At 42.8% G+C, this 27,662-nt stretch overlaps 3 protein-coding genes, 2 long non-coding RNA genes and 1 pseudogene across 5 annotated transcripts in view; 5 read left to right on the forward strand and 1 right to left on the reverse strand.

Annotated features, from left to right (window-relative positions):
- The window catches only part of LOC117504894, a 797,517-nt gene extending 797,182 nt beyond the window's left edge, over positions 1–335 (forward strand). The window contains exon 4 of the long non-coding RNA XR_004558953.1: positions 127–335. This is a non-coding gene — a long non-coding RNA (uncharacterized LOC117504894). The remainder of the gene's footprint in view (positions 1–126) is intronic.
- Positions 336–1,813: 1,478 nt separating this feature from the next.
- On the forward strand, positions 1,814–2,853 carry LOC117504850 (NLR family CARD domain-containing protein 3-like). Its single transcript, XM_034164400.1, has one exon. The coding sequence runs from the start codon at positions 2,212–2,214 to the stop codon at positions 2,851–2,853; it is 642 nt and encodes a 213-aa protein (XP_034020291.1). The 5' UTR covers positions 1,814–2,211.
- A 4,632-nt stretch (positions 2,854–7,485) lies between these two features.
- On the reverse strand, positions 7,486–8,249 carry LOC117504849 (annotated as a pseudogene).
- Positions 8,250–8,395: 146 nt separating this feature from the next.
- LOC117504818 overlaps positions 8,396–27,662 on the forward strand; it is a 3,434,143-nt gene continuing 3,414,876 nt past the window's right edge. Inside the window, exon 1 of the mRNA XM_034164343.1 lies at positions 8,396–8,842. Within this exon, the coding sequence (XP_034020234.1) occupies positions 8,767–8,842 (76 nt within the window). The 5' untranslated portion in view covers positions 8,396–8,766. The remainder of the gene's footprint in view (positions 8,843–27,662) is intronic.
- The window catches only part of LOC117504825 (protein NLRC3-like), a 577,399-nt gene continuing 565,856 nt past the window's right edge, over positions 16,120–27,662 (forward strand). Inside the window, exons 1-2 of the mRNA XM_034164364.1 lie at positions 16,120–16,215; positions 16,573–16,774. Coding sequence (XP_034020255.1) covers positions 16,207–16,215; positions 16,573–16,774 — 211 coding nt within the window. The 5' untranslated portion in view covers positions 16,120–16,206. The remainder of the gene's footprint in view (positions 16,216–16,572; positions 16,775–27,662) is intronic.
- LOC117504868 lies at positions 18,720–25,708 on the forward strand. The gene is made up of 4 exons (XR_004558924.1): positions 18,720–18,858; positions 19,718–19,887; positions 20,137–20,284; positions 25,646–25,708. It is a non-coding gene; the product is annotated as an uncharacterized LOC117504868 (long non-coding RNA).

Here is a 27,662-nt window from a genome sequence, read left to right on the forward strand (position 1 = left end):
GGGACCAACAAGACGACCATGAAAACCAGTTTGAGAGTTCAGACCAATGATTCAGGTTGATGTGAACTATAAGCTGTTTGTGTTCAGACATCATGTGAGTAAACTGTTTCTGATTGGTCCACAGAGTGAAGCAGCAGAGCTCAGAGGTTCTCAGGGTTCCATCTGCTCAGCAGCATCAAAGACGGCTGAACCACATGTTTACGGTCTGTTGACGTCCATCTGATGTCCTCATTGGACAGTTTGTTCATAATGTCTCCATGCTGCAGCAACAAACACTTGGATGATGTTTATGTTCATCAGTCCATCATTCATGGATTCATCAACAGGGACACACTGACTGTTATTGTCGTTGTTTTATGTTGAGAATTTTTTGGTTTTGTATATAAATTCAGAAAAATGATGATCTCAAGGGTTTAACTTTTCAGTCTGTTTTTATTGAACTGAATTTTCTGAACAAAATCCAGAGAATCTCACACAGTGAAACATATAATGTGGAGACAGAATCCAAACTTGTAACAAAGTGATGAGTTTCTTCGTCCATGTTGATGTTCTGCTACAGAACATCGAGGAGAACATGGGGATGGTTATGAAACATGAGCTGAAGATGATCCAGAAGTTTCTCCTGACAAATGATGCAGAATACTATGGAAGAGTCAGAGTGAGGATGAGGAGCAGAGGAGCATCCGACTGGTTTTCCGGACCTCACGTGGCCTTCATGAGGAGCCTGAATTATGATGAGCTGGCTGACTGTCTGCAGAGCAGTAAGAGGACTTCAGTCCACATTTAACACAGACGCTAAAGTGACAATGATGTTTGTCCATTTGAAATATATTCATGTGTGAATTCTGTCAGGGAAACAGGAAGTGATGTCATCATTCAGTAACTGATCTGTGCTGTTTGTTCTTTCAGGAACTCGTGCTGAAGTTTGTCATAAATTCAAATCTAAGGTGAAGCAGAAGTTTGAGCGTGTGTTTGAGGGGATCTCTAAAGCAGGAAAGACGACTCTTCTGAAGGAGATCTACACAGAGCTCTACATCACAGAGGGCGGGGCTTCAGAGGTCAACCAGGAGCATGAGGTCAGACACATTGAAGCAGCATCCAGGAAAACAGACACACCACAAAGAACCATCACATGTGAAGACATCTTTAAAGCCTCAGCTGACACTCAGCCACCAATCAGAACAGTGCTGACAAAGGGCGTGGTCGGCATCGGGAAAACTGTCTTAACACAGAAGTGGACTCTGGACTGGGCTGAAGGACGAACCAACCAGGACTTCCACTTCATATTTCCATTCACTTTCAGAGAGGTGAATGTGCTGAAAGAGAAGAAGTTCAGTTTGGTGGAACTTGTTCATTCACTTCTTTCCTGAAACCAAAGAAGCAGGAATCTGCAGCTTCCAGCACTTCCAGGTCTTGATCATCTTGGACGGTCTGGATGAGTGTCGCCTCCCTCTGGACTTCCACAGCAATGACATCCTGACTGATGTCACAGAGTCAAGCTCAGTGGATGTTCTGCTGACAAACCTCATCAGGAGGAACCTGTTTCCTTCTGCTCGCCTCTGGATCACCACACGGCCTGCAGCAGCCAATCAGATCCCTCCTGAGTGTGTGGACATGGTGACAGAGGTCAGAGGCTTCACTCACCCTCAGAAGGAGGAGTACTTCAGGAAGAGATTCAGAGATGAGGAGCAGTCCAGAAGAATCATCTCCCACGTGAAGACATCACGAAGCCTCCACATCATGTGTCACATCCCAGTCTTCTGCTGGATCACTGCTACAGTTCTGGAGGACGTGTTGGATCACTAGAAACACCTAGAGCTGCCAGAGACCCTGACTGAGATGTACATCTACTTCCTGGTGGTTCAGTCCAGAGTGAAGAAGGTCAAGTATGATGGAGGAGCTGAGACAGATCCACTGTGGAATCCAGAGAACAGGGAGATGATTGTGTCTCTGGGAAAACTGGCTTTTGGGGAACCTGATTTTCTATGAAGAGGACCTGACAGAGTGTGGCATCGATATCAGAGCAGCCTCAGTGTACTCAGGAGTCTTCACACAGATCTTTAAAGAGGAGAGAGGACTCTACCAGGACAAGGTCTTCTGCTTCATCCATCTGAGTCTTCAGGAGTTTCTGGTCTTTATGTCCATCTGACCTTCATCCAGTCTGGAGTCAACCTGCTGTACAAAGAACAAACAAGATCCAGAAGGTCTGAGATGTCTGAAGAATTTGACAAAGCACTTTTCTTTGACAGCGATATGTCAGAAGATCAAGATGAACCTGAACGAAGACGCCACTTCGGAAGACTGCCTTCCTTCCAGTCTGGAGTCAATCTGCAGTCCAAAGAACAAACATCATCCAGAAGATCAAAGACATCTGAAGATGAACCTGAACTAGCATGTCTCCATCAGAGTGCTGTGGACGAGGCCTTACAGAGTCCAAATGGACACCTGGACTTGTTCCTGCGCTTCCTTCTGGGTCTTTCCCTGCAGACCAATCAGACTCTCCTACAAGGCCTGATGACACAGACAGACAGAATCTCAGGGACCAATCATGAAACAGTCGAGTACATCAAGAAGAAGCTCAATAAGAATCTGTTTGCAGAGAGAAACATCAATCTGATCCACTGTCTGAATGAACTGAAGGATCGTTCTTTACTGGATAAGATCCAAGATTTCCTGAACTCTGGACGTCTCTCTGAATGTGGTCTGTTTGGTTTTTATTTATCAGCTCTGGCCTTCATCTTACTGTCCTCAGATCAACACCTGGACGTGTTTGACCTGAAAAAATATGAACCTTCACATGAGGCTCTTCTGTTGCTGCTGCCAGTGATCAAAGAATCTAAAAAAGTTTTGTAAGTACAGAGACACTTTGACATTTGAACTCTGGGTATAACAGATCACAGAACTCACAGATCAGATCAAGACTTAAAGTCACGGTTTGGATCATTTTCATATCACAAAAAAAAGATTATGGGGAGACAAAAATAACTGAGTTCTAACTGAACAATGAAAACAGTTTGTAAAGAAGAATTTGAAACCGTTTGTTACATTAAATTACAACATGAACAGTGATGGTGAATAAAAATCACCTTTGACAACATCATAAAAACAGACCAGAGTTTCTAACTTCAAATTCTTTTTCAACGTGAGGACGTCTCCATCATCTGGTTAGAAGGTAAAAATCGGAATAATAACTTTATTTCTGCTGCTCTTTCAGGATAAACACCAGTCAGGAACAGTTTTTTTTTTTTTTTTTTTTTTTGCTGATGACGTCACGGCTCACACTCACTGATCTGAACCATATCAGTGAGATCAGCGCTCACATTCCATCCTCAACTTCCTGATGGTTCAGTGTTTTTGTCACGTTTGGAGCTTCAGTCTGCCTGCTGCCGACCACAAGGGGGCAGATTCTGTCTGCTTTGAACTCACTCCGTGCACGTGAACCCACAAAAGCTTTTTCTGCTCACACTTTGATTTCACTGAAACTCTGCATCAAGATTTACTCAGTTATTCCTTTAAAAACAACTTACAGGGACAATAAATCTGTATTTCACACTGTGATGGAAACTTTGGAGTTAAATCACAGTTCATATGTGATCTGAACGGTGGGGGGGGAGGTCATCTGTGATCTGTTCCATCACTAATTTGAACAGAGACTTAATTTCTGTGATTTAAAAGTGAAAATCTTTCTTGTTTTGAATCGTCTCTGCAGGTTATCTGGCTGTAATCTGTCAGAGAAGCTGTGAAGTTCTGTCTTCAGTTCTCTGCTCTGTCCTCCAGTCTGACAGAACTGGACCTGACTAAGAACCGGCTGCAGGATTCAGGAGTGACGCTGCTGTCTGCTGGACTGGAGAGTCCACACTGTCACCTGGAGACTCTCAGGTCAGGATTTAGTTTCTGCTTCAAACGGTTCAAAACGTCTCTCTCATCCATGTGTGCAGCAGCTCCATAAATCAGAGTGAAGCTGCAGCTTTGCTCCCTGTCATGTTGTGTGTGTGTTGATGGATCTCAGTGTTTGAACCACAGTCATGAGCTCATCCTGCAGCAGAATCAGGTGTCCGTGCTGCTGCAAGTGGGAACGTCCTGACACTGTCCTCACATTGTGTCTGCTGGTTTGTGTGTCTGCAGGCTGTCTGATCACACATGAAGGCTGTGCTTTTCTGGCCTCAGCTCTGACCTCCAACCCCTCCATCTCAGAGAAACCCTAACCTTAAAATCTATCTATGTAATGATCTTCATGACTAAATCAAAGGTTACCAAATTAAAAAGACAGAGACATTAACAGCTGAGTGACCTCATTAATTAATAATGTGAATTATGAGCTAAATATACAGTTAGAGTGTGCAGTGTCGGCACAGACCATCCAGAGGATGGGGGTGTCAGCAGAAACCATTTTTAACCAGCACAATGGATCTGCTGGACCCACCCCGGAACTTGTTGCTTGTATGTGCAGCTTGTCTTGCCGCTCCAATGAAATAGCTACAAAGATCTGTGGAGATATATCTCGTTTCTTTGCTATTTGAATTATACTTAAGATTTTGCTTCCTTTCTAGTCGTCCTTGCATTTTTTCTTCTTTTGTTTTGCAATTCTTACTTTATATTTCTGTATTTTCACAACACTTTATTGTATAAAAGTGAAGGATATATTAGTCATATGCGCATAGTAATCAACAGTTATCGATGCTTATCAATCATGTAAATCGATAGCTAAGGTTAATTACGCGGTATCTATTACTTGTTCAAATACGTTTGAGCTATGTGTCCAAATATTTTGAGCTGTGTATTCTTGTGTGACTTTTTGACTGTTGCCATGCAAAGCCAGATCGAACAGGATGTGAAACTCGACGGTTGCCATGCAAAGCCGGTTAGAACAGGATGTGAAACTGCCGCGCGGGTATGTTTAGACTTCTCTGTTTGGAGGATGTGCAACTTTGAAATGTCAAAAGTATCTGTGGTGTAACTGCGGGGATGAGACTTACTGACAGTTAGTGACAGAAGACTGCGCTGTGCACTGGACAAGAAGTGGACCAGTCAAGAAAGAATACAACATCTTAGTGTAGTGACGCAATGTTTAGACAGAAACTCAGATAGTATATGGGTGATTCTTTAACTACGGGCACTATTGGCCTTGTAAATGTAATTTCCACCACACCATTGCCTTACAATATAAAGCGCCTTGGGGCAACTGTTTTGTTGTGATTTGGTGCTATATACATGTGCTCTGATGTTACTGTTTATCTCCATAGAAACTACCCACACACCTTTCATACAAACTTTTAGAGGGACATTATTGTTGTGGTGGAAATTACGGCAATAATGTGGGACAACTACATTTCGTTTAAAAAAAATCAACAGTTGTATGACATTGAATACCCCAATTATGTTTTGATTATTTTACTGATATTTTATTCAGAGATATCTTAAAACATTAGAAAAAACGTTTGTTTACTATTCATTTTTCATTGAAGATCATAAGTCTGGGTGTGGGACAAGCACAAAACGGCAATATTTGCATATAATGATGCTGAAAAAAGGTGAAAAAGTCATCATAGACTACTAGGACAAATTTCTTAAAACACTTTCATTGTAAAGATAACTATGAAAGTGTGAAATTTCCCCTTTTTTCTTTTTTTCATAAAATATGATCAAGGGACATAAAAGTGCCCGTAGTCTAAGAATCACCCATATATGGGTTCAGGAGAGGCAGACGGGTTCCTGCTCACAGGGCCTGACAGCTCCCCAGACACCCGTCTGATCGGACAAACTGAGCACGAACCCAGAGACTCTGTTACTGTTACTTTGGCTCATTCTCTGTATTAAATGATGAGGTCAACTGAGAAACAGGCTGAATCCTGGTCATCCTTCTTCCATCCACGATCACGCGGGGAAACTGAAAGCTATCTTCTGATTCATTGATCTACATATACAAGTGGTACTTCCATGGTAACATTTTTACAGGACACAACAGGGGTTTCTCCAACAAGTGTATAGTCCCTGTGAGAAGATGTATGTTTATCTATATTCTTAGATTGTGTTCAATTAAAAAAAAAAAACTTGTCTTGCTGATGGCCACAAGTTTCAGGAAAGAAGGACCATGACTGTGACTCCTTGAGAGAGACAAACTGAGTGCCACAAACGTATGTTAATTCATATTACAAAGGCATTTTCACAATGAGGGAGGTATTTTTATTATATTATTATTATTTCGGCGGCCGTATCATAGTCTCCACCTTCGCTGACACCTTGATCCGACACTGAACATTCAACCCGTGCGTTAGTCTCACCCGATGCACGACGGAAACACGCGAAAAAACACGAGGAAACAAACTACAAAGATTAAAAAAAAAAAAAAACTTTATTACCTGATAACCAGCGACCACAACACAGAGACACAAAGACGCAGCAGAAGACAATCTAAAAAAGAAAAGAAAAGAAAAAGTCACTCGTCCCTCCTCCGCGCACGCGGAAAAGCAGACGTTCCTCCATTTCATTGGCTGAGAGCGCTTGCAATGAGCGCGTCTGATTGGCTCATACAGACGTAAGTCAGGCTGGTTCCCGCCTCCTAGATTGTATGACTTTGCTCCTCTGTTCTGTATTCATTTATTATTTTGCGCCCCCTTATCTTATAAGTTGTAGTTATGACATCCTCAACGAGAGTTTGTACATTGTTCTCTGTTAATTAAAAAAAACTGTGTCCACGGTGTGACTGTGACTCTGAACACCAGGGGCAGCACTGCACCGTTTGTCTCATTTCCGGGTTGGGGAGTCGGAGGTGGATGTCAGAGTTCGACTGAATTCTGTCTCTTTTGTCTTTTGGACTGACGTCTGCGTCTCTTTGTCTCTGCTGTCGGCCGCTGGTCATCAGGTAAAGGTTGTTTTATCTTGTCAATGACGTCATTAAGTGTTAAATGTATTTTCCGTCTGTTCGCCGTCGGTCTTCAGATTCGCTCAGAGATATTATGACGCCGACAAACTTTAGATTTATGAGTGAAGAAAACGCCCTGATGAAGACTTTGAGTTAAAACTCTTTGTCGTCGTCTTGTTTGAACTCATCTTAATAACTTGTTGGCCGCGTGCGCAGACTGAACTGTGTGTCGGAATCCTGAAGCTCGTGTCGAGTCCTGCAGCGAGTCGAAGCTCCTGCTGGTTCCCAGAAATCACGTGACCGACAGGCGCCAGGAGGCGTGCAGACTGTTGATTTTATTTTTATTCCAACATTTTTATTTGGCATTTCGAGATACAAAAATGAACACACTATAAATGCAGACAATTGATCCAAAATAGAACATAAACATCAAGTGTAGGTTGTTTTTTTGTTTTTTTCTTTTCCATTTTCGGAACTTTTATGTACATTAAATTCTAACATATCCAGACAAATTCTGTGAACTGACAAATTAAAAAATAAATTGAAATAAATTTATCTAGAAGCCACATTATTCATCACAAAAGTCAAACTAGATGTTCTCAGTAGATTTGGAACCAATAGTCAATAATATTGCATTTTTACTGTGTCCCTTCACTTTTGGTCTCAGCTGTAACTTTCGAGGCCAAGCTTTGCTTCATCTTAAGCTTCTGCTCAGCTCTTCTGTTTCTGGAGTTCCTTAAAAACCTGAACAGAAAAGGCCTTCTTGTCCAGCCAGCGATTAGTGGCCCGTCTGTAGTTCTCTGGAGGGAAGGTGTAGGTGATGCCAAGCTGCTCACAAACCTTCTCAAAGGCTTCATAGTGAACCAATCTCAGTTTTTTCAAAAGCTTTTTCCTGTGGTCCACAGCCAACAGCATCTTCCTCTTATTAGCTTTGTCCTTGTGATGCTTTTGTAGGTGTTCACGGCAGTTTTGGATCATTGCTGTCAACTTTGCCACCCTGACTTCCACTGAGTCACGATCGGTACAATCCCTCTGGACTTTCACTATGAGCTGTTCTTTTTTAACCTCAACTTTATCCGTCTTACTTGCCAACTCCAATGAAAGAAGTCGCTTGACAGTATCATCAGTGGTTGCAGCGAGTGGAACAGCTGAATATTCCTTCTTCAGTATAGTGGGAGGAATGTCTCTCAGTTGGCTTTCCGGCACCGTCTGTTGTTTTCGTGGTCGAGCAAAGTGTCTCACTGGTGGATGGACAGCAAAACATCTAGACCCACAGCTGAGTCTCCACATTAACGCAAAGCTGCATGTAGGAGAACAGGATGAGGGAAACAAAACGCCTACTGACGACTTCAGAACACTTCACAAGGCTAAACCTGACAGCATGTTTGAAAAATACCAAACAATAACCAAACAATATGAATGTCTGCACGTGTGACTAATTTAGATTTGGTCCTTTTTTTAGTGGGTGTGGCCACAGTTGTTCTGATCCGGATCTGCGTGTTGATTTGGCACAAGTTTTACACTGCCTCTCTGATGCAGCTCCACATGACATGGACAGCTGTTAAGATCATCACAATGTGGACAAATTCTACAACTAGATCAGAAAAAAGTCCAACATTCAGTCTGGAGCTGTGTGAAGTAAAAGGTGTAAATCATGTCTCACTCAATGCTTCATCAAAAAAAATGTGTGGACCTTAAATTAAACTTTTCTTCACAGTATGAGTGAATGTTGAGGAGCAGTGATCTGTCTGATCTTCTCCAGTTCTTCTTCAGTCTGCAGGCTGATTTCCACAGTCAGAGTTCAGCAGCCAAATCACTGACAGACAGAACAAAACATTTCTTGGACCACAAGAATCCAACCTCAGGAGACCCACCACAGAGTTCTGAGAGGGAAAACAAAAACCATGAAGAGGACGAGGGGGGAGTGTCCCTCAGAGTCTGAAGGACATGAAGACACCAAGAAGTTGATGAAGGGTCGTGGTAAGTGTCAAATAAATAAATGGACTGCATTTATATAGCGCTTTTCTATCTGCATCAGACGCTCAAAGCACTTTACAATAATGCCTCACATTCACCCCAATGTCAGGCTGCTGCCATACAAGGTGCTCACTACACACCAAGAGCAACTTGGAGATTAAGGACCTTGCCCAAGGGCCCTCAGTGATTTTCTGGTCAGGCTGGGATTTGAACCGAGGATCCTCTGGTGTCAGGCCCAACACTTAACCACTAGACTTCCCCTAAAGTGTCAAAAATAATCACAATTATTTCACTTCCTGTGAAAATTGCGTCATCCCAGTTTTATTTTGGGCATAATAAATTCATTTTGTTGTCAAATTATTTACTTTAACTGTATGTTTAGCTCATAATTCACATTATTAATTAATGAGGTCACTCAGCTGTTAATGTCTCTGTCTTTTTAATTTGGTAACCTTTGATTTAGTCATGAAGATCATTATATAGATAGATTTTTAAGGTTAGGGTTCGCAGTGTGCTGGTGAAAAAGTTCAGTAGTTTTTGTCAGTAATTGTAAATATATATTCTAGACTCATTTCTTGTAAATGAAAATGTTTCAAGCATTTTGAGTTCTTGTTCACACAGAAATGAAACCTTCCCTATACAGTCTTCTTCTTTGTTGTTTTCAAAAAGTGTTCATAAACACGGCACCGTTTCAGGAAATATTTCTGTCCACACAAAACAGAGCGAAACCGCACTGAAAATGCTGTAGTACATATTCCAGGGCTGTATGTGGCGCTGTAATGCTTCCACATAAATAAATAACCAGTGTGAGGAGCTAATCGATGTAGCACTTTTATGACGCAGCACTCAAAGGAAATAAAAGGTTTTAAATCCTCTAAACCGTGACAAATCCAGGGTTGGGACCAGGAAACAGAGTTGTAGTCTTACACACCTCTCTGCAGCTTCTCTCCCCCTGCCATCCCCTCATTACCCCATCCCTGTAGAGACGGTGCCTGCTCCCAGACCACCAACAACCAGTAAAAATCTATTTAAGCATAAAAATTCAAAAAGAAAAAATAATATAGCACCTTCAACTGCACCACAGACTAAAACAGTTAAATGTGGTCTATTAAACATTAGATCTCTCTCTTCTAAGTCCCTGTTAGTAAATGATATAATAATTGATCAACATATTGATTTATTCTGCCTTACAGAAACCTGGTTACGGCAGGATGAATATGTTAGTTTAAATGAGTCAACACCCCCGAGTCACACTAACTGCCAGAACGCTCATAGCACGGGCCGAGTCGGAGGATTAGCAGCAATCTTCCACTCCAGCTTATTAATTATTCAAAAACCCAGACAGAGCTTTAATTTATTTGAAAGCTTGTCTCTTAGTCTTGTCCATCCAAATTGGAAGTCCCAAAAACCAGTTTTATTTGTTGTTATCTATCGTCTTCCTGGTTGTTACTGTGAGTTTCTCTGTGAATTTTCGGACCTTTTGTCTGACTTAGTGCTTAGCTCAGATAAGATAATTATAGTGGGCGATTTTAACATCCACACAGATGCTGAGAATGACAGCCTCAACACTGCATTTAATCTATTGTTAGACTCGATTGGCTTTGCTCAAAATGTAAATGAGTCCACCCACCACTTTAATCATACCTTAGATCTTGTTCTGACTTATGGTATGGAAATTGAAGACTTAACAGTATTCCCTGAAAACCCCCTTCTGTCTAATCATTTCTTAATAACATTTACATTTACTCTGATGGACTACCCAGCAGTGGGGAATAAGTTTCATTACAGTAGAAGTCTTTCAGAAAGCGCTGTAACTAGGTTTAAGGATATGATTCCTTCTTTGTTATGTTCTCCAATGCCATATACCAACACAGTGCAGAGTAGCTACCTAAACTCTGTGAGTGAGATAGAGTATCTCGTCAATAGTTTTACATCCTCATTGAGGACAACTTTGGATGCTGTAGCTCCTCTGAAAAAGAGAGCCTTAAATCAGAAGTGCCTGACTCCGTGGTATAACTCTCAAACTCGCAGCTTAAAGCAGATAACCCGTAAGTTGGAGAGGAAATGGCGTCTCACTAATTTAGAAGATCTTCACTTAGCCTGGAAAAAGAGTCTTTTGCTCTATAAAAAAGCCCTCCGTAAAGCTAGGACTTCTTACTACTCATCACTAATTGAAGAAAATAGGAACAACCCCAGGTTTCTTTTCAGCACTGTAGCCAGGCTGACAAAGAGTCAGAGCTCTATTGAGCGTAGTATTCCTTTAACTTTAACTAGTAATGACTTCATGACTTTCTTTGCTAATAAAATGTTAACTATTAGAGAATAAATTATTCATAACCATCCCAAAGTCATATCGTTCTCTTTGGCTGCTTTCAGTGATGCCGGTATTTGGTTAGACGCTTTCTCTCTGATTGTTCTGTCTGAGTTATTTTCATTAGTTACTTCCTCCAAACCATCAACATGTCTGTTAGACCCCATTCCTACCAGGCTGCTCAAGGAAGCCCTACCATTAATTAATGCTTCGATCTTAAATATGATCAAGCTGTCTTTATTAGTTGGCTATGTACCACAGGCTTTTAAGGTGGCAGTAATTAAACCATTACTTAAAAGCCATCACTTGACCCAGCTATCTTAGCTAATTATAGGCCAATCTCCAACCTTCCTTTTCTCTCAAAAATTCTTGAAAGGGTAGTTGTAAAACAGCTAACTGATCATCTGCAGAGGAATGGTCTATTTGAAGAGTTTCAGTCAGGGTTTAGAATTCATCATAGTACAGAAACAGCATTAGTGAAGGTTACAAATGATCTTCTATGGCCTCAGACAGTGGACTCATCTCTGTGCTTGTTCTGTTAGACCTCAGTGCTGCTTTTGATGCTGTTGACCATAAAATTTTATTACAGAGATTAGAGCGTGCCATTAGGTATTAAAGGCACTGCGCTGCAGTGGTTTGAATCATATTTATCTAATAGATTACAATTTGTTCATGTAAATGGGGAATCTTCTTCACAGACTAAGGTTAATTATGGAGTTCCACAAGGTTCTGTGCTAACCAATTTTATTCACTTTATACATGCTTCCCTTAGGCAGTATTATTAGACAGCATTGCTTAAATTTTCATTGTTACGCAGATGATACCAGCTTTATCTGTCCATGAAGCCGAGGACACACCCAATGAGCTAAACTGCAGGATTGTCTTACAGACATAAAGACATGGATCACCTCTAATTTCCTGCTTTTAAACTCAGATAAAACTGAAGTTATTGTACTTGGCCCCACAAATCTTAGAAACATGGTGTCTAACCAGATCCTTACTCTGGATGGCATTACCCTGACCTCTAGTAATACTGTGAGAAATCTTGGAGTCATTTTTGATCAGGATATGTCATTCAATGCGCATATTAAACAAATATGTAGGACTCTTTTTTGCATTTGCGCAATATCTCTAAAATTAGAAAGGTCTTGTCTCAGAGTGATGCTGAAAAAACTAATTCATGCATTTATTTCCTCTAGGCTGACTATTGTAATTCATTATTATCAGGTTGTACTAAAAGTTCCCTGAAAAGCCTTCAGTTAATTCAAAATGCTGGCAGCTAGGAGTACTGACAGGGACTAGAAGGAGAGAGCATATCTCACCCATATTGGCCTCTCTTCATTGGCTTCCTGTTAATTCTAGAATAGAATTTAAAATTCTTCTTCTTACTTACAAGGTTTTGAATAATCAGGTCCCATCTTATTCTTAGGGACCTCATAGTACCATATCACCCCAATAGAGCGCTTTGCTCCTCAGACTGCAGGCTTACTTGTAGTTCCTAGGGTTTGTAAGAGTAGAATGAGGTGCAGAGCCTTCAGCTTTCAGGCTCCTCTCCTGTGGAACCAGCTCCCAATTCGGATCAGGGAGACAGACACCCTCTCTACTTTAAGATTAGGCTTAAAACTTTCCTTTTTTGCTAAAGCTTATAGTTAGGGCTGGATCAGGTGACCCTGAACCATCCCTTAGTTATGCTGCTATAGACTTAGACTGCTGGGGGGTTCCCATGATGCACTGAGTGTTTCTTTCTCTTTTTGCTCTGTATGCACCACTCTGCATTTAATCATTAGTGATTGATCTCTGCTCCCCTCCACAGCATGTCTTTTTCCTGGTTCTCTCCCTCAGCCCCAACCAGTCCCAGCAGAAGACTGCCCCTCCCTGAGCCTGGTTCTGTTGGAGGTTTCTTCCTGTTAAAAGGGAGTTTTCCCTTCCCACTGTCGCCAAGTGCTTGCTCACAGGGGGTCGTTTTGACAGTTGGGGTTTTTCTGTAATTATTGTATGGCTTTGCCTTGCAATATGAAGCGCCTTGGGGCAACTGTTTGTTGTGATTTGGCACTATATAAATGAAATTGATTTGATTTGATTTAGTTGTTGCACAAAGCGCTTAGTTGGCTAAAGTTTCACATTACCCCAACTTAAAGTTTTTATCCTGATACAGAGGAGGCTAAGTTTATGTTTGTCAACAAAACATCAGTGTCCTTACCTCAAAACAGCGGCTATCATGTACCCACCACTTGATGGAACACTCAAGAGCTCCACTACGTTGCTCGTAATCCTCCAAAAGGAGGAGCTTCCTCCACTTTTGGCCAGTTTAGCAGATGACTGTCATGTGACATGTTTGACAGTTCTCACATGAGCCACCAGGTGTCACTGTTACTCTGAGCAGCGTTGTGTGCACAGATGGTTTGACAGAAGCGCCAAGTGTTCACAATACCTGATGGCCATATTTAGTCTCGGGGTAAAAATGGCGACACATCAAGGTGTGGGTGTAGTTTGTCATGTGACCCAGAGGAATGCTGGGAACCTCCTGTGTGACAGCATGTTGTTGTGTCTGTGTGAAGGTGAGGACATAGAGGAGGGACCCTCGATCCAGACCAGAGCTCAGAGTTGAGACCAGGATCTGTGACTGTGGACCGCGTCAGAGCTCAGCGCTCACATCGCCGCACCATCATTATTCATGCTCGGTGCTGTGTGTGTGTTCCAGGTCACAGCGGGGCCGAGCACGTGGACCTGAACCCAGCTACGTGTCCATGAAGAGTGACAGTTCAAAGGACATTTGGACTGATTTTAAACGGAGGTATTTATATGATGGACATGAAACTGTGACCTGCTGTAAAGATATTTGCAGTTATTTGTCCTTCAAACATTATTTATGATCATGTTTTCTGATCTTTAATAAACACTTGGTGCTGTTTGTCACACTGTGTGATCCTCACTGTGGCCAAGCACCTTGACCCCAAACTCCAGCTGGTTTGACTCGTGTTGAGGGCTCTGTGCTGAACCTGGTCCACTTACAGAGGACCTCCAGGGATCGGTTCCGTTGGACTCGGCCACTGGACACATGTAGTGTAACGACTGCCTGTGAACAAGGACAGTCCTCAGACATCTGACATGACTTCATTGAACAGTTCCATTAAATATTGTCCTCCTTGGACCCCGACAGTCTTCACTTCATTCAGGAGCGTTTACAGATGAGGTCAAAATGATCCGCCCCCAAAATCCCATGTGCTGTTTGAACAGAGCAAAGAATTTTCAGACTCAGCGTTTCTAAACATCCTGCTTTGATTTTGGATGCTGACGTTATTTTACTTGTTGCTTCCCAGTGTTTTCCCGTGATTTCCCGTGACTCGAGTGTCTCCTGTTGGTCCTCTGAACCACCATTTTCTCCTCCCACAATCCTCTGGAAGTCTGTGAACCTTCTGGCCCGTTGTCTGTGTCCCTGTTGTACCTCTCCGTAAATTATGCATTCCTTCCCATTGTCCACTTCAATCTTGATCCCTAAAATGTCGTGTAAACACGATGGACTTGAATCCAGATCAGGCACTGAAATAGGACTTACCACAGTTGTCCCCTGAACCTTGAGGAATGAGACGGTTGTTCCTGACTCTGTCATACAAAGTCGCCTCAAATGACCAGTTCTCATCATCTCTGGGTGATTGTGGAATTCATCGTCATGAAAGAGTAGAGAAGCTTGAATCTTCGACTGGACTGGGTTGCTTGACATGAAGTCGAAGATTCAAGCTTCTCTACTATGGAAACCACCTGGACAACTGAGAGCCTACACAGAAACGTCATGAAAGAGTGAAAAATGTTGGTGTGATTTTAGGTCCAACATTGACTTTGGACCTGCATATTCAAAAGGCAACCGAGATGGACTGTCTTCATGTCCACAGCATTTAAAGGACTCGACCTGGTGATGACCAATGGTCCCACACTGATTCATGACTGTAATCTGTTATATTGTGGTCTGATCCATAAAAGTAGATGATGTTCAGAAGACGACAACCAGGTTTGAACCAGACTGAGGACGTTTGGTCGCATCTCTCCCTCAGTCGTCTTCTTGTAACTACAGGATTAGATTCTCGGGTTTTGTTTGACATCAGATGCTGAGTTAGGGACAGAACTTGTTAAACTTTGTGACCCTCATGTGTCTTCTCAGGATACTTTATAATTTAAGTTGTTTAAACGGGTAGAAGACAAACGATTTGACTGATTAACATTTTGAGAAAAGCTTCCAGTTGGACACAATATATCAACTTCAACAGAAAGGACAGAATTTATATCTGGAAGCTGTGAGGAAACTTTCCAGCCTCAGTGTGGAAAAGTCACAGTTTAGACTTCAGGTTCTTGAACCTTGTTGGATTCTTTGGACCTGGTGGTGTCAAAGTCCACAGCTGGTTTGCTACTTTCAGGACCATCTGATCTGGACAGAAAGAGACAACTTTGAGGAAAATCGTGTTTCCGTTTACAGCGTACAGAGATTTCCCGACCTGCTGGAGAACGGACTCGGTGAGAGCGACTTAGAATCCTGTAGAGGGAGGAGGTTCATTGGTACCAGCGAGTTGTGAGGAGACAAACAGGACATGGACATCTGTAAAATAACAGCAGCTGTATGAACGGATCCTGAGTTCCTGATCATTCAGTTTGATCCTCACTGCAGACACCAGAAACACAGACAGGAAGTCAACATTTAACATCTTCAGTCAGGATCAAAGCTCTTCATTTAGTGGTGCTGATGGAGGAGCCGTCACTGTTTCTGGCACGGCGGGCCGTCCTGCCAAGACTGTGGAAGGGAAACACAACCAACAAGGTCAGTGTGAGGTCCTGTGTGGACGGACAGTCAAGCCCACTGTGGGACTCTCAGGGGGACCAACAGACGACCATGAAAACCAGTTGAGAGTTCAGACCAAGATGATTCAGGTTGATGTGAACTATAAGCTGTTTGTGTTCAGACATCATGTGAGTAAACTGTTTCTGATTGGTCCACAGAGTGAAGCAGCAGAGCTCAGAGGTTCTCAGGGTTCCATCTGCTCAGCAGCATCAAAGACGGCTGAACCACATGTTTACGGTCTGTTGACGTCCATCTGATGTCCTCATTGGACAGTTTGTTCATAATGTCTCCATGCTGCAGCAACAAACACTTGGATGATGTTTATGTTCATCAGTCCATCATTCATGGATTCATCAACAGGGACACACTGACTGTTATTGTCGTTGTTTTAATGTGAGAATTTTTTTGTTTTTTATATAAATTCAGAAAAATGATGATCTCAAGGGTTTAACTTTTCAGTCTGTTTTTAATTGAACTGAATTTTCTGAACAAAATCCAGAGAATCTCACACAGTGAAACATATAATGTGGAGACAGAATCCAAACTTGTAACAAAGTGATGAGTTTCTTCGTCCATGTTGATGTTCTGCTACAGAACATCGAGGAGAACATGGGGATGTTTATGAAACATGAGCTGAAGATGATCCAGAAGTTTCTCCTGACAAATGATGCAGAATACTTGGAGAGTCAGAGTGAGGATGAGGAGCAGAGGAGCATCCGACTGGTTTTCCTGGACCTCACAGTGGCCTTCATGAGGAGCATGAATTATGATGAGCTGGCTGACTGTCTGCAGAGCAGTAAGAGGACTTCAGTCCACATTTAACACAGACGCTAAATGACATGATGTTTGTCCATTTGAAATATATTCATGTGTGAATTCTGTCAGGGAAACAGGAAGTGATGTCATCATTCAGTAACTGATCTGTGCTGTTTGTTCTTTCAGGAACTCGTGCTGAAGTTTGTCATAAATTCAAATCTAAGGTGAAGCAGAAGTTTGAGCGTGTGTTTGAGGGGATCTCTAAGCAGGAAAGACGACTCTTCTGAAGGAGATACACAGAGCTCTACATCACAGAGGGCGGGGCTTCAGAGGTCAACCAGGAGCATGAGGTCAGACACATTGAAGCAGCATCCAGGAAAACAGACACACCACAAAGAACCATCACATGTGAAGACATCTTTAAAGCCTCAGCTGACACTCAGCCACCAATCAGAACAGTGCTGACAAAGGGCGTGGTCGGCATCGGGAAAACTGTCTTAACACAGAAGTGGACTCTGGACTGGGCTGAAGGACGAACCAACCAGGACTTCCACTTCATATTTCCATTCACTTTCAGAGAGGTGAATGTGCTGAAAGAGAAGAAGTTCAGTTTGGTGGAACTTGTTCATCACTTCTTTCCTGAAACCAAAGAAGCAGGAATCTGCAGCTTCCAGCACTTCCAGGTCTTGATCATCTTGGACGGTCTGGATGAGTGTCGCCTCCCTCTGGACTTCCACAGCAATGACATCCTGACTGATGTCACAGAGTCAAGCTCAGTGGATGTTCTGCTGACAAACCTCATCAGGAGGAACCTGTTTCCTTCTGCTCGCCTCTGGATCACCACACGGCCTGCAGCAGCCAATCAGATCCCTCCTGAGTGTGTGGACATGGTGACAGAGGTCAGAGGCTTCACTCACCCTCAGAAGGAGGAGTACTTCAGGAAGAGATTCAGAGATGAGGAGCAGTCCAGAAGAATCATCTCCCACGTGAAGACATCACGAAGCCTCCACATCATGTGTCACATCCCAGTCTTCTGCTGGATCACTGCTACAGTTCTGGAGGACGTGTTGGACACTAGAAACACACTAGAGCTGCCAGAGACCCTGACTGAGATGTACATCTACTTCCTGGTGGTTCAGTCCAGAGTGAAGAAGGTCAAGTATGATGGAGGAGCTGAGACAGATCCACTGTGGAATCCAGAGAACAGGGAGATGATTGTGTCTCTGGGAAAACTGGCTTTTGGGGAACCTGATTTTCTATGAAGAGGACCTGACAGAGTGTGGCATCGATATCAGAGCAGCCTCAGTGTACTCAGGAGTCTTCACACAGATCTTTAAAGAGGAGAGAGGACTCTACCAGGACAAGGTCTTCTGCTTCATCCATCTGAGTCTTCAGGAGTTTCTGGCTGGTCTTTATGTCCATCTGACCTTCATCCAGTCTGGAGTCAACCTGCTGTACAAGAACAAACAAGATCCAGAAGGTCTGAGATGTCTGAAGAATTTGACAAAGCACTTTTCTTGACAGCGATATGTCAGAAGATCAAGATGAACCTGAACGAAGACGCCACTTCGGAAGACTGCCTTCCTTCCAGTCTGGAGTCAATCTGCAGTCCAAAGAACAAACATCATCCAGAAGATCAAAGACATCTGAAGATGAACCTGAACTAGCATGTCTCCATCAGAGTGCTGTGGACGAGGCCTTACAGAGTCCAAATGGACACCTGGACTTGTTCCTGCGCTTCCTTCTGGGTCTTTCCCTGCAGACCAATCAGACTCTCCTACAAGGCCTGATGACACAGACAGACAGAATCTCAGGGACCAATCATGAAACAGTCGAGTACATCAAGAAGAAGCTCAATAAGAATCTGTTTGCAGAGAGAAACATCAATCTGATCCACTGTCTGAATGAACTGAAGGATCGTTCTTTACTGGATAAGATCCAAGATTTCCTGAACTCTGGACGTCTCTCTGAATGTGGTCTGTTTGGTTTTTATTTATCAGCTCTGGCCTTCATCTTACTGTCCTCAGATCAACACCTGGACGTGTTTGACCTGAAAAAATATGAACCTTCACATGAGGCTCTTCTGTTGCTGCTGCCAGTGATCAAAGAATCTAAAAAAGTTTTGTAAGTACAGAGACACTTTGACATTTGAACTCTGGGTATAACAGATCACAGAACTCACAGATCAGATCAAGACTTAAAGTCACGGTTGGATCATTTTCATATCACAAAAAAAAGATTATGGGGAGACAAAAATAACTGAGTTCTAACTGAACAATGAAAACAGTTTGTAAAGAAGAATTTGAAACCGTTTGTTACATTAAATTACAACATGAACAGTGATGGTGAATAAAAATCACCTTTGACAACATCATAAAAAACAGACCAGAGTTTCTAACTTCAAATTCTTTTTCAACGTGAGGACGTCTCCATCATCTGGTTAGAAGGTAAAAATCGGAATAATAACTTTATTTCTGCTGCTCTTTCAGGATAAACACCAGTCAGGAACAGTTTTTTTTTTTTTTTTTTTTTTGCTGATGACGTCACGGCTCACACTCACTGATCTGAACCATATCAGTGAGATCAGCGCTCACATTCCATCCTCAACTTCCTGATGGTTCAGTGTTTTTGTCACGTTTGGAGCTTCAGTCTGCCTGCTGCCGACCACAAGGGGGCAGATTCTGTCTGCTTTGAACTCACTCCGTGCACGTGAACCCACAAAAGCTTTTTCTGCTCACACTTTGATTTCACTGAAACTCTGCATCAAGATTTACTCAGTTATTCCTTTAAAAACAACTTACAGGGACAATAAATCTGTATTTCACACTGTGATGGAAACTTTGGAGTTAAATCACAGTTCATATGTGATCTGAACGGTGGGGGGGGAGGTCATCTGTGATCTGTTCCATCACTAATTTGAACAGAGACTTAATTTCTGTGATTTAAAAGTGAAAATCTTTCTTGTTTTGAATCGTCTCTGCAGGTTATCTGGCTGTAATCTGTCAGAGAAGCTGTGAAGTTCTGTCTTCAGTTCTCTGCTCTGTCCTCCAGTCTGACAGAACTGGACCTGACTAAGAACCGGCTGCAGGATTCAGGAGTGACGCTGCTGTCTGCTGGACTGGAGAGTCCACACTGTCACCTGGAGACTCTCAGGTCAGGATTTAGTTTCTGCTTCAAACGGTTCAAAACGTCTCTCTCATCCATGTGTGCAGCAGCTCCATAAATCAGAGTGAAGCTGCAGCTTTGCTCCCTGTCATGTTGTGTGTGTGTTGATGGATCTCAGTGTTTGAACCACAGTCATGAGCTCATCCTGCAGCAGACATCAGTGTGTCCGTGCTGCTGCAAAGTGGGAACGTCCTGACACTGTCCTCACATTGTGTCTGCTGGTTTGTGTGTCTGCAGGCTGTCTGATCACACATGAAGGCTGTGCTTTTCTGGCCTCAGCTCTGACCTCCAACCCCTCCCATCTCAGAGAGCTGGACCTGAGCTACAACCATCCAGGAGACTCAGTCAAGCTGCTGGATCCACTCCGGACTCTGGACTCTCTCAGGTATGGACTGGGTCTGGTGGAGGAGCTCCGTGTGGTTCCTGTGGACCTGACACACCGAGCTGACCTCAAACACCTCACACTGACAAACAGCGACTCAGCAAACTCTCTGTGCTGACTCATTGTTCCTGTTTGACATGAACACGTGACAGAGATCCAGCTGATGGTCAGCTGACCTCTAACATATGTGTGTGTATGTTCTGCTCACGTGTTTGAGGAAATCATTTGTTAGTCGTTCACACATTCTGGTCCAAAGACAAACAAAAACAGTCGTCGATCATTTTCACTGTCAGTCTGTTCAGAGTCACATGTTTCAAAGAGGAACGGAGACAAAAAGCTTAATTTCTCTGAAGCAGGAGTCACCAACCTGATCCTGGAGATCACCTGCTGCCTGCATGTTCTCCCTGTGGACCTGCTGCAGCCACAGCTAATCAAATCAATTTTATTTATATAGCACAAAATCACAACAAATAGTTGCCCCAAGGCGCTTTATATTGTAAGGCAAAAGCCATACAATAATTACAGAAAAACCCCAACGGTCAAAACGACCCCCTGTGAGCAAGCACTTGGCGACAGTGGGAAGGAAAAACTCCCTTTTAACAGGAAGAAAACTTCAGCAGAACCAGGATCAGGGAGGGGCAGTCTTCTGCTGGGACTGGTTGGGGCTGAGGGGAGAGAATCAGGAAAAAGACATGCTGTGGAAGAGAGCAGAGATCAATCACCAATGATTAAATGCAGAGTGGTGCATACAGAGCAAAAAGAGAAAGAAACACAGTGCATCATGGGAATCCCCCAGCAGTCTAAGTCTATAGCAGCAGGGTGTCTGTCTCCCTGATCCGAATTGGGAGCTGATTCCACGGGAGAGGAGCCTGAAGGCTCTGCCTCCCATACTACTCTTAAAAACCCTAGGAACTACAAGTAAGCCTGCAGTCTGAGAGCGAAGCATTCTATTGGGGTGATATGGTACTATGAGGTCCCTAAGATAAGATGGGACCTGATTATTCAAAACCTTATAAGTAAGAAGAAGAATTTTAAATTCTATTCTAGAATTAACAGGAAGCCAATGAAGAGAGGCCAATATGGGTGAAATATGCTTTCTCCTTCTAGTCCCCGTCAGTACTCTAGCTGCAGCATTTTGAATTAACTGAAGGCTTTTTAGGGAACTTTTAGGACAACCTGATAATAATGAATTACAATAGTCCAGCCTAGAGGAAATAAATAAATAAATAATAGCACAGAACCTTGTGGAACTCCATAATTAACCTTAGTCTGTGAAGAATACTCCCCATTTACATGAACAAATTGTAATCTATTAGATAAATATGATTCAAAACCACCGCAGCGCAGTGCCTTTAATACCTATGGCATGCTCTAATCTCTGTAATAAAATTTTATGGTCAACAGTATCAAAAGCAGCACTGAGGTCTGACAGGACAAGCACAGAGATGAGTCCACTGTCTGAGGCCATAAGAAGATCATTTGTAACCTTCACTAATGCTGTTTCTGTACTATGATGAATTCTAAAACCTGACTGAAACTCTTCAAATAGACCATTCCTCTGCAGATGATCAGTTAGCTGTTTTACAGCTACCCTTTCAAGAATTTTTGAGAGAAAAGGAAGGTTGGAGATTGGCCTATAATTAGCTAAGATAGCTGGGTCAAGTGATGGCTTTTTAAGTAATGGTTTAATTACTGCCACCTTAAAAGCCTGTGATACATAGCCAACTAACAAAGATAGATTGATCATATTTAAGATCGAAGCATTAATTAATGGTAGGGCTTCCTTGAGCAGCCTGGTAGGAATGGGGTCTAATATGTTGATGGTTTGGAGGAAGTAACTAATGAAAATAACTCAGAACAATCAGAGAGAAAGAGTCTAACCAAATACCAGCATTACTGAAAGCAGCCAAAGATAACGATATGAGTAATTTTTTCTCTAATAGTTAAAATTTTATTAGCAAAGAAAGTCATGAAGTCATTACTAGTTAAAGGAATACTCGGCTCAATAGAGCTCTGACTCTTTGTCAGCCTGGCTACAGTGCTGAAAAGAAACCTGGGGTTCTTATTTTCTTCAATTAGTGATGAGTAGTAAGATGTCCTAGCTTTACAGAGGGCTTTTTTATAGAGCAACAGACTCTTTTTCCAGGCTAAGTGAAGATCTTCTAAATTAGTGAGATGCCATTTCCTCTCCAACTTACGGGTTATCTGCTTTAAGCTGCGAGTTTGTGAGTTATACCACGGAGTCAGGCACTTCTGATTTAAGGCTCTCTTTTTCAGAGGAGCTACAGCATCCAAAATTGTGCTCAGTGAGGGTGTAAAACTATTGACGAGATAATCTATCTCACTCACAGGGTTTAGGTAGCTACTCTGCACTGTGTTGGTATATGGCATTGGAGAACATAACAAAGAAGGAATCATATCCTTAAACCTAGTTACAGCCCTTTCCGAAAGACTTCTACTGTAATGAAACTTATTCCCAACTGCTGGGTAGTCCATTAAAGTAAATGTAAATGTTTTTAAGAAATGATCAGACAGAAGGGGGTTTTCAGGGAATACTGTTAAGTCTTCAATTTCCATACCATAAGTCAGAACAAGATCTAAAGTATGGTTAAAGTGGTGGCTGGACTCATTTACATTTTGAGCGAAGCCAATTGAGTCTAATAATAGATTAAATGCAGTGTTGAGGCTGTCATTCTCAGCATTTATGTGGATGTTAAAATCGCCCACTATAATTATCTGAGCTAAGCACTAAGTCAGACAAAAGGTCTGAAAATTCACAGAGAAACTCACAGTAACGACCAGGTGGATGATAGATAACAACAAATAAAACTGGTTTTTGGGACTTCCAATTTGGATGGACTAAGAGTCAAGCTTTCAAATGAATTAAAGCTCTGTCCGGGTTTTTGATTAATTAAAGTGGAAGTGGAAGGAGTGGAAGATTGCTGCTAATCCTCCCTCTCGGCCCGTGCTACGAGCATTCTGACAGTTAGTGTGACTCGGGGGTGTTGACTCATTTAAACGAACATATTCATCCTGCTGTAACCAGGTTTCTGTAAGGCAGAATAAATCAATATGTTGATCAATTATTATATCATTTACTAACAGGGACTTAGAAGAGAGAGACCTAATGTTTAATAAACCACATTTAACTGTTTTAGTCTGTGGTGCAGTTGAAGGTGCTATATTATTTTTTCTTTTTGAATTTTTATGCTTAAATAGATTTTTCTGGTTGTTGGTGGTCTGGGAGCAGGCACCGTCTCTACGGGGATGGGGTATTGGGGGGATGGCAGGGGGAGAGAAGCTGCAGAGAGGTGTGTAAGACTACAACTCTGCTTCCTGGTCCAAACCCTGGATAGTCACGGTTTGGAGGGTTTAATAAAATTGGCCAGATTTCTAGAAATGAGAGCTGCTCCATCCAAAGTGGGATGGATGCCGTCTCTCCTAATAAGACCAGGTTTTCCCCAGAAGTTTTGCCAATTATCTATGAAGCCCACTTCATTTTTTGGACACCACTCAGACAGCCAGCAATTCAAGGAGAACATGCCTCTAAACATGTCACTCCCGGTCCGATTGGGGAGGGGCCCAGAGAAAACTACAGAGTCCGACATTGTTTTTGCAAAGTTACACACTGATTCAATGTTAATTTTAGTGACCTCCGATTGGCGTAACCGGGTGTTATTACTGCCAACATGAATTACAGTCTTACCAAATTTACGCTTAGCCTTAGCCAGCAGTTTCAAATTTCCTTCAATGTCGCCTGCTGTGGCCCCCGGAAGACAATTGACTATGGTTGCTGGTGTTGCTAACTTCACATTTCTCAAAACAGAGTCCCCAATAACCAGAGTTTGTTCCTCGGCGGGTGTGTCGCCAAGTGGGGAAAAACGGTTAGAGATGTTAATGGGTTGGTGGTGTACAGGGGGCTTCTGTTTAGGACTACACTTCCTCCTCACAGTCACCCAGCCGGCCTGCTGTCCCAGCTGCTCGGGATCGGCTGGGGGACAGCTAACGGCGGCTAAGCTACCTTGGTCCGCACCAACTTCAGGGGCCTGGCTAGCTGTAGGATTTTCCAAGGTGCGGAGCTGAGTCTCCAATTCACCCAGCCTGGCCTCCAAAGCTACGAATAAGCTACACTTATTACAAGTGCCATTACTGCTATAGGAGGCCGAGGAATAACTAAACATTTCACACCCAGAGCAGAGAAGTGCGGGAGAGACAGAAGCTGCCATGCTAAACCGGCTAAGAGCTAGTAGCTGCGCTAAGCTAGCGGATTCCTAAGAACACACAAAGTGAATAATGTGTAAATAATTTAGAGGTGATTCAGCAGAGGGAGTGCTTTAGTTAAGGCACATGACGATTACACTGGGAAACAAATTGTTATCTAGTTCAATCTAACTGCGCAGATTAAACAGCGAACAGATACAGCAAAACACCGCTGTGCTCCGGAACAGGAAGTGATACAATACCGCAGTGAGAGCCAAAGTGAGAGCTGACGAGTCCAGTCTGGTGTTTCCTCACAGGCGTCACATGAAAGAGCTTCAGAAAAGCTTCTTCATGGAACATCTCTGAACTCCAACAAAACTTTGAGTTTTTAGTGTGAAGAATTCAAAGTTTGAGGTTTGTGTCTCCGAATTCCTGCAGTTTTTCAGCTTCTGGACCATTAAAGGTTCACTTGTTCTGGATGATAGAAAATCTTAAAGTACCATCAGTGGTTCTGCAGTAAATCATTAGTTTCACAGCCAGTTTTCTTTGGAGATGAACACATGAACATTTTCTCGGACTTCATTTCCATCAATCCTTCAGAAATCCAAACAGTCTGATACTGTGGAGTAAATCTGTGTGCAGCAGGCAGCTCTCAAAAACTGAGTGACTGAGAGTGAGGGAAGCCACCAAGACACCCAGACAACTCTGAAGGACTTATAGGCTTCTGTGGCTGTGATTGGAGAAACTGCAGAGTGAAACATTTTTCTGAGACAAAATCTGATCTGGTTCATCTGTGGACTTGTGGACACCGCCATCTTACGAAGGGATCACTCACTAATACTGCATGCTGATTGGTCCAAATCAGTGTGGACGTCATTCTGCACCAACTGGAACGAAAAGGCACCAAATTTAAAACAGGATTTTTAAATAAAAACTGCAGGAAATAAATTTTTCAAACATAAAACTTAAATTTAGTTCTTGATGATCTTGGAAACATGTAGTTTTAGTTCTGGAGGATCTGCTCCAATATGAGGGGACATGTAACACCTGCAGCTGATTGGCTGAGCACACCTGACTTAATGAGCAGTGGGTGGAGCCTGCAGAGTCAGGTGACCTCCAGCAGCAGGGTCGGTGAGCCCTGATAGGTTAAATCAACTTCAGCAGATTTTCACCAGAATCTTCAAACCTGAAAAAGCCAAAAGTTGTTGTTTGCTGCTGATCAGCACACAGTTAGAGGTGATCGATAATCAGTGATCCATTTGGAGCGATGAGTGTGTTAGAAGAGAAGAACTAAAGTGTGTGGATGAGATCAATGTCATGTTGATGTTTCCATGATTAAAGACCATGTGTTGCTCCGCCCCCCTCCTCCTTTCAGGGTGGATCCTGTTGGAGTCCGATGGCTGAGACCAGGTCTGAGGAAGTGTAAGTGTCTTTGTACTTTGATCCATCTGTTTCCATAGAAACCACCCTCTGTGACATCACTCATTCAAGTCCTACTGACACTGAAGCAGAGTTCAACATGAAGGCTGCTACAAACCATCAATTGATAACTCTGTGTTGTGGTGTTGATCAATGAACTGATCGACTGATAACTGTGTCGATCAATGAACTGATCGACTGAGAACTGCCGTGGTGTTGATTGATGAACTGATCGATTGAGAACTGTGTTGTTTTGTTTCATCAGATTTCTCTGAACTCTCTCTGGATCCAAACTCAGCGAACAGAAAACTCAAACTGTCCAAAACAACACAAAGGTGGAACATGTGGACGAGGATCAATCATATCCTGATCATCCAGACAGATTTGACCTTTGCCCTCAGGTCCTGTCTTCAACTGGTCTGACTGGTCGCTGTTACTGGGAGCTTGAGTGGAGAGGACACATTTATATATCAGTGACTTACAGAAAAATCAGAAGGAAAGGAGACAGTGTGGACTGTGAGTTTGGACTTAATGATCAGTCCTGGAGACTGATCTGCTCTGATGATCATTATTGTTACTCTGTTGGTCACAATAACAGACTAACACTCCTTCCTCGCTCCTCTTCATCCTCTCACAGAGTCTCAGTGTTTGTGGACTGTCCTGCTGGCACTCTGTCCTTCTATGAAGTCTCCTCTGACTCTCTGATCCACCTCCACACCTTCTGCTGCACGTTCACTGAACCTCTGTGTGCTGGGTTCAGGTTCTGTTCTGGTTCCTCTGTGTCTCTGTGTGGACTGTAGGACAGAGTGTCTCCTCCTGTGGACACAAACACTCGATCATGAGTGTTTGGACAGTAAATGTCCAGCTGGTTTGACTTCAGGGGTCGAAATAGTATGTGCATGTGCTCGTTTGTGCACGTATTATTCGAGCGGTGCACGTAATTTTATACTGCACTTGCACTGGTGCAAGTAACTTTATCCAAGTTTAATCAACTGTAATCACCAGTAGAATGAACCAATAAAGGAATAAATAAGGAAAAACAGTTTCCAGTGTGTTGTCTTTGTCTTCCTGTGTTTTATGACTCTAACACAGTTGCTGTGCTCTATTTGTTGTGGAAAGCTGACAAACGTCGCCCGCGGCGCCGTCCCTGGGTTCACAACATCCTCATGAGACGTTCCCAATTCAGGGAGTTTCATTATTTGCTGCAGCAGCTGCAGGAGCTCCAGTTTGAGGACCTCCTGTTCGCGTGCGCACATGTAAAGTACGGAGCTCTGGAAGTGTAATCGCAGAATGTTTTGCATGTGGAGAGAATGTGTGCACGTTATATTGGGTGCACATTTTATTAGAAATGGATCTGGTCAGAGTGTATCATCATGGTTTGGGCGCAGAAGGACATACAGAGTGCTCCAGCATGACATCAGCTGGAGTTTAAGCACATTACAAAGGATGCTGAGGTTGAAGCGTCTCCCCGTCGTGAGGATGACAGTTTAGGTCTTATTATGAAGTTTATTTTGAACGAAAGGAAAACATGCACGTTTTATTATAATTCGAAGTCTCAATAAAAGGAAATTATCATGGCCAGAAAAAAAAAAATCACTTTAAGTGACCTCTCCCGGGTTCCATACATTCACCCGCACATGCACATGTGGGGGTGGGAAAAAAAAAAAACTGTCTGCTGCTGCTGTTCTCCCCTCAAACTCTCCCCAGAGAGGAAGAGTCTAACACATCAGAGGAGGAGTTTTAAGGTTGATACAAGACTGAC

Source organism: Thalassophryne amazonica, chromosome 23, assembly GCF_902500255.1.
Source record: "Thalassophryne amazonica chromosome 23, fThaAma1.1, whole genome shotgun sequence".
NCBI lineage: Eukaryota > Metazoa > Chordata > Actinopteri > Batrachoidiformes > Batrachoididae > Thalassophryne > Thalassophryne amazonica.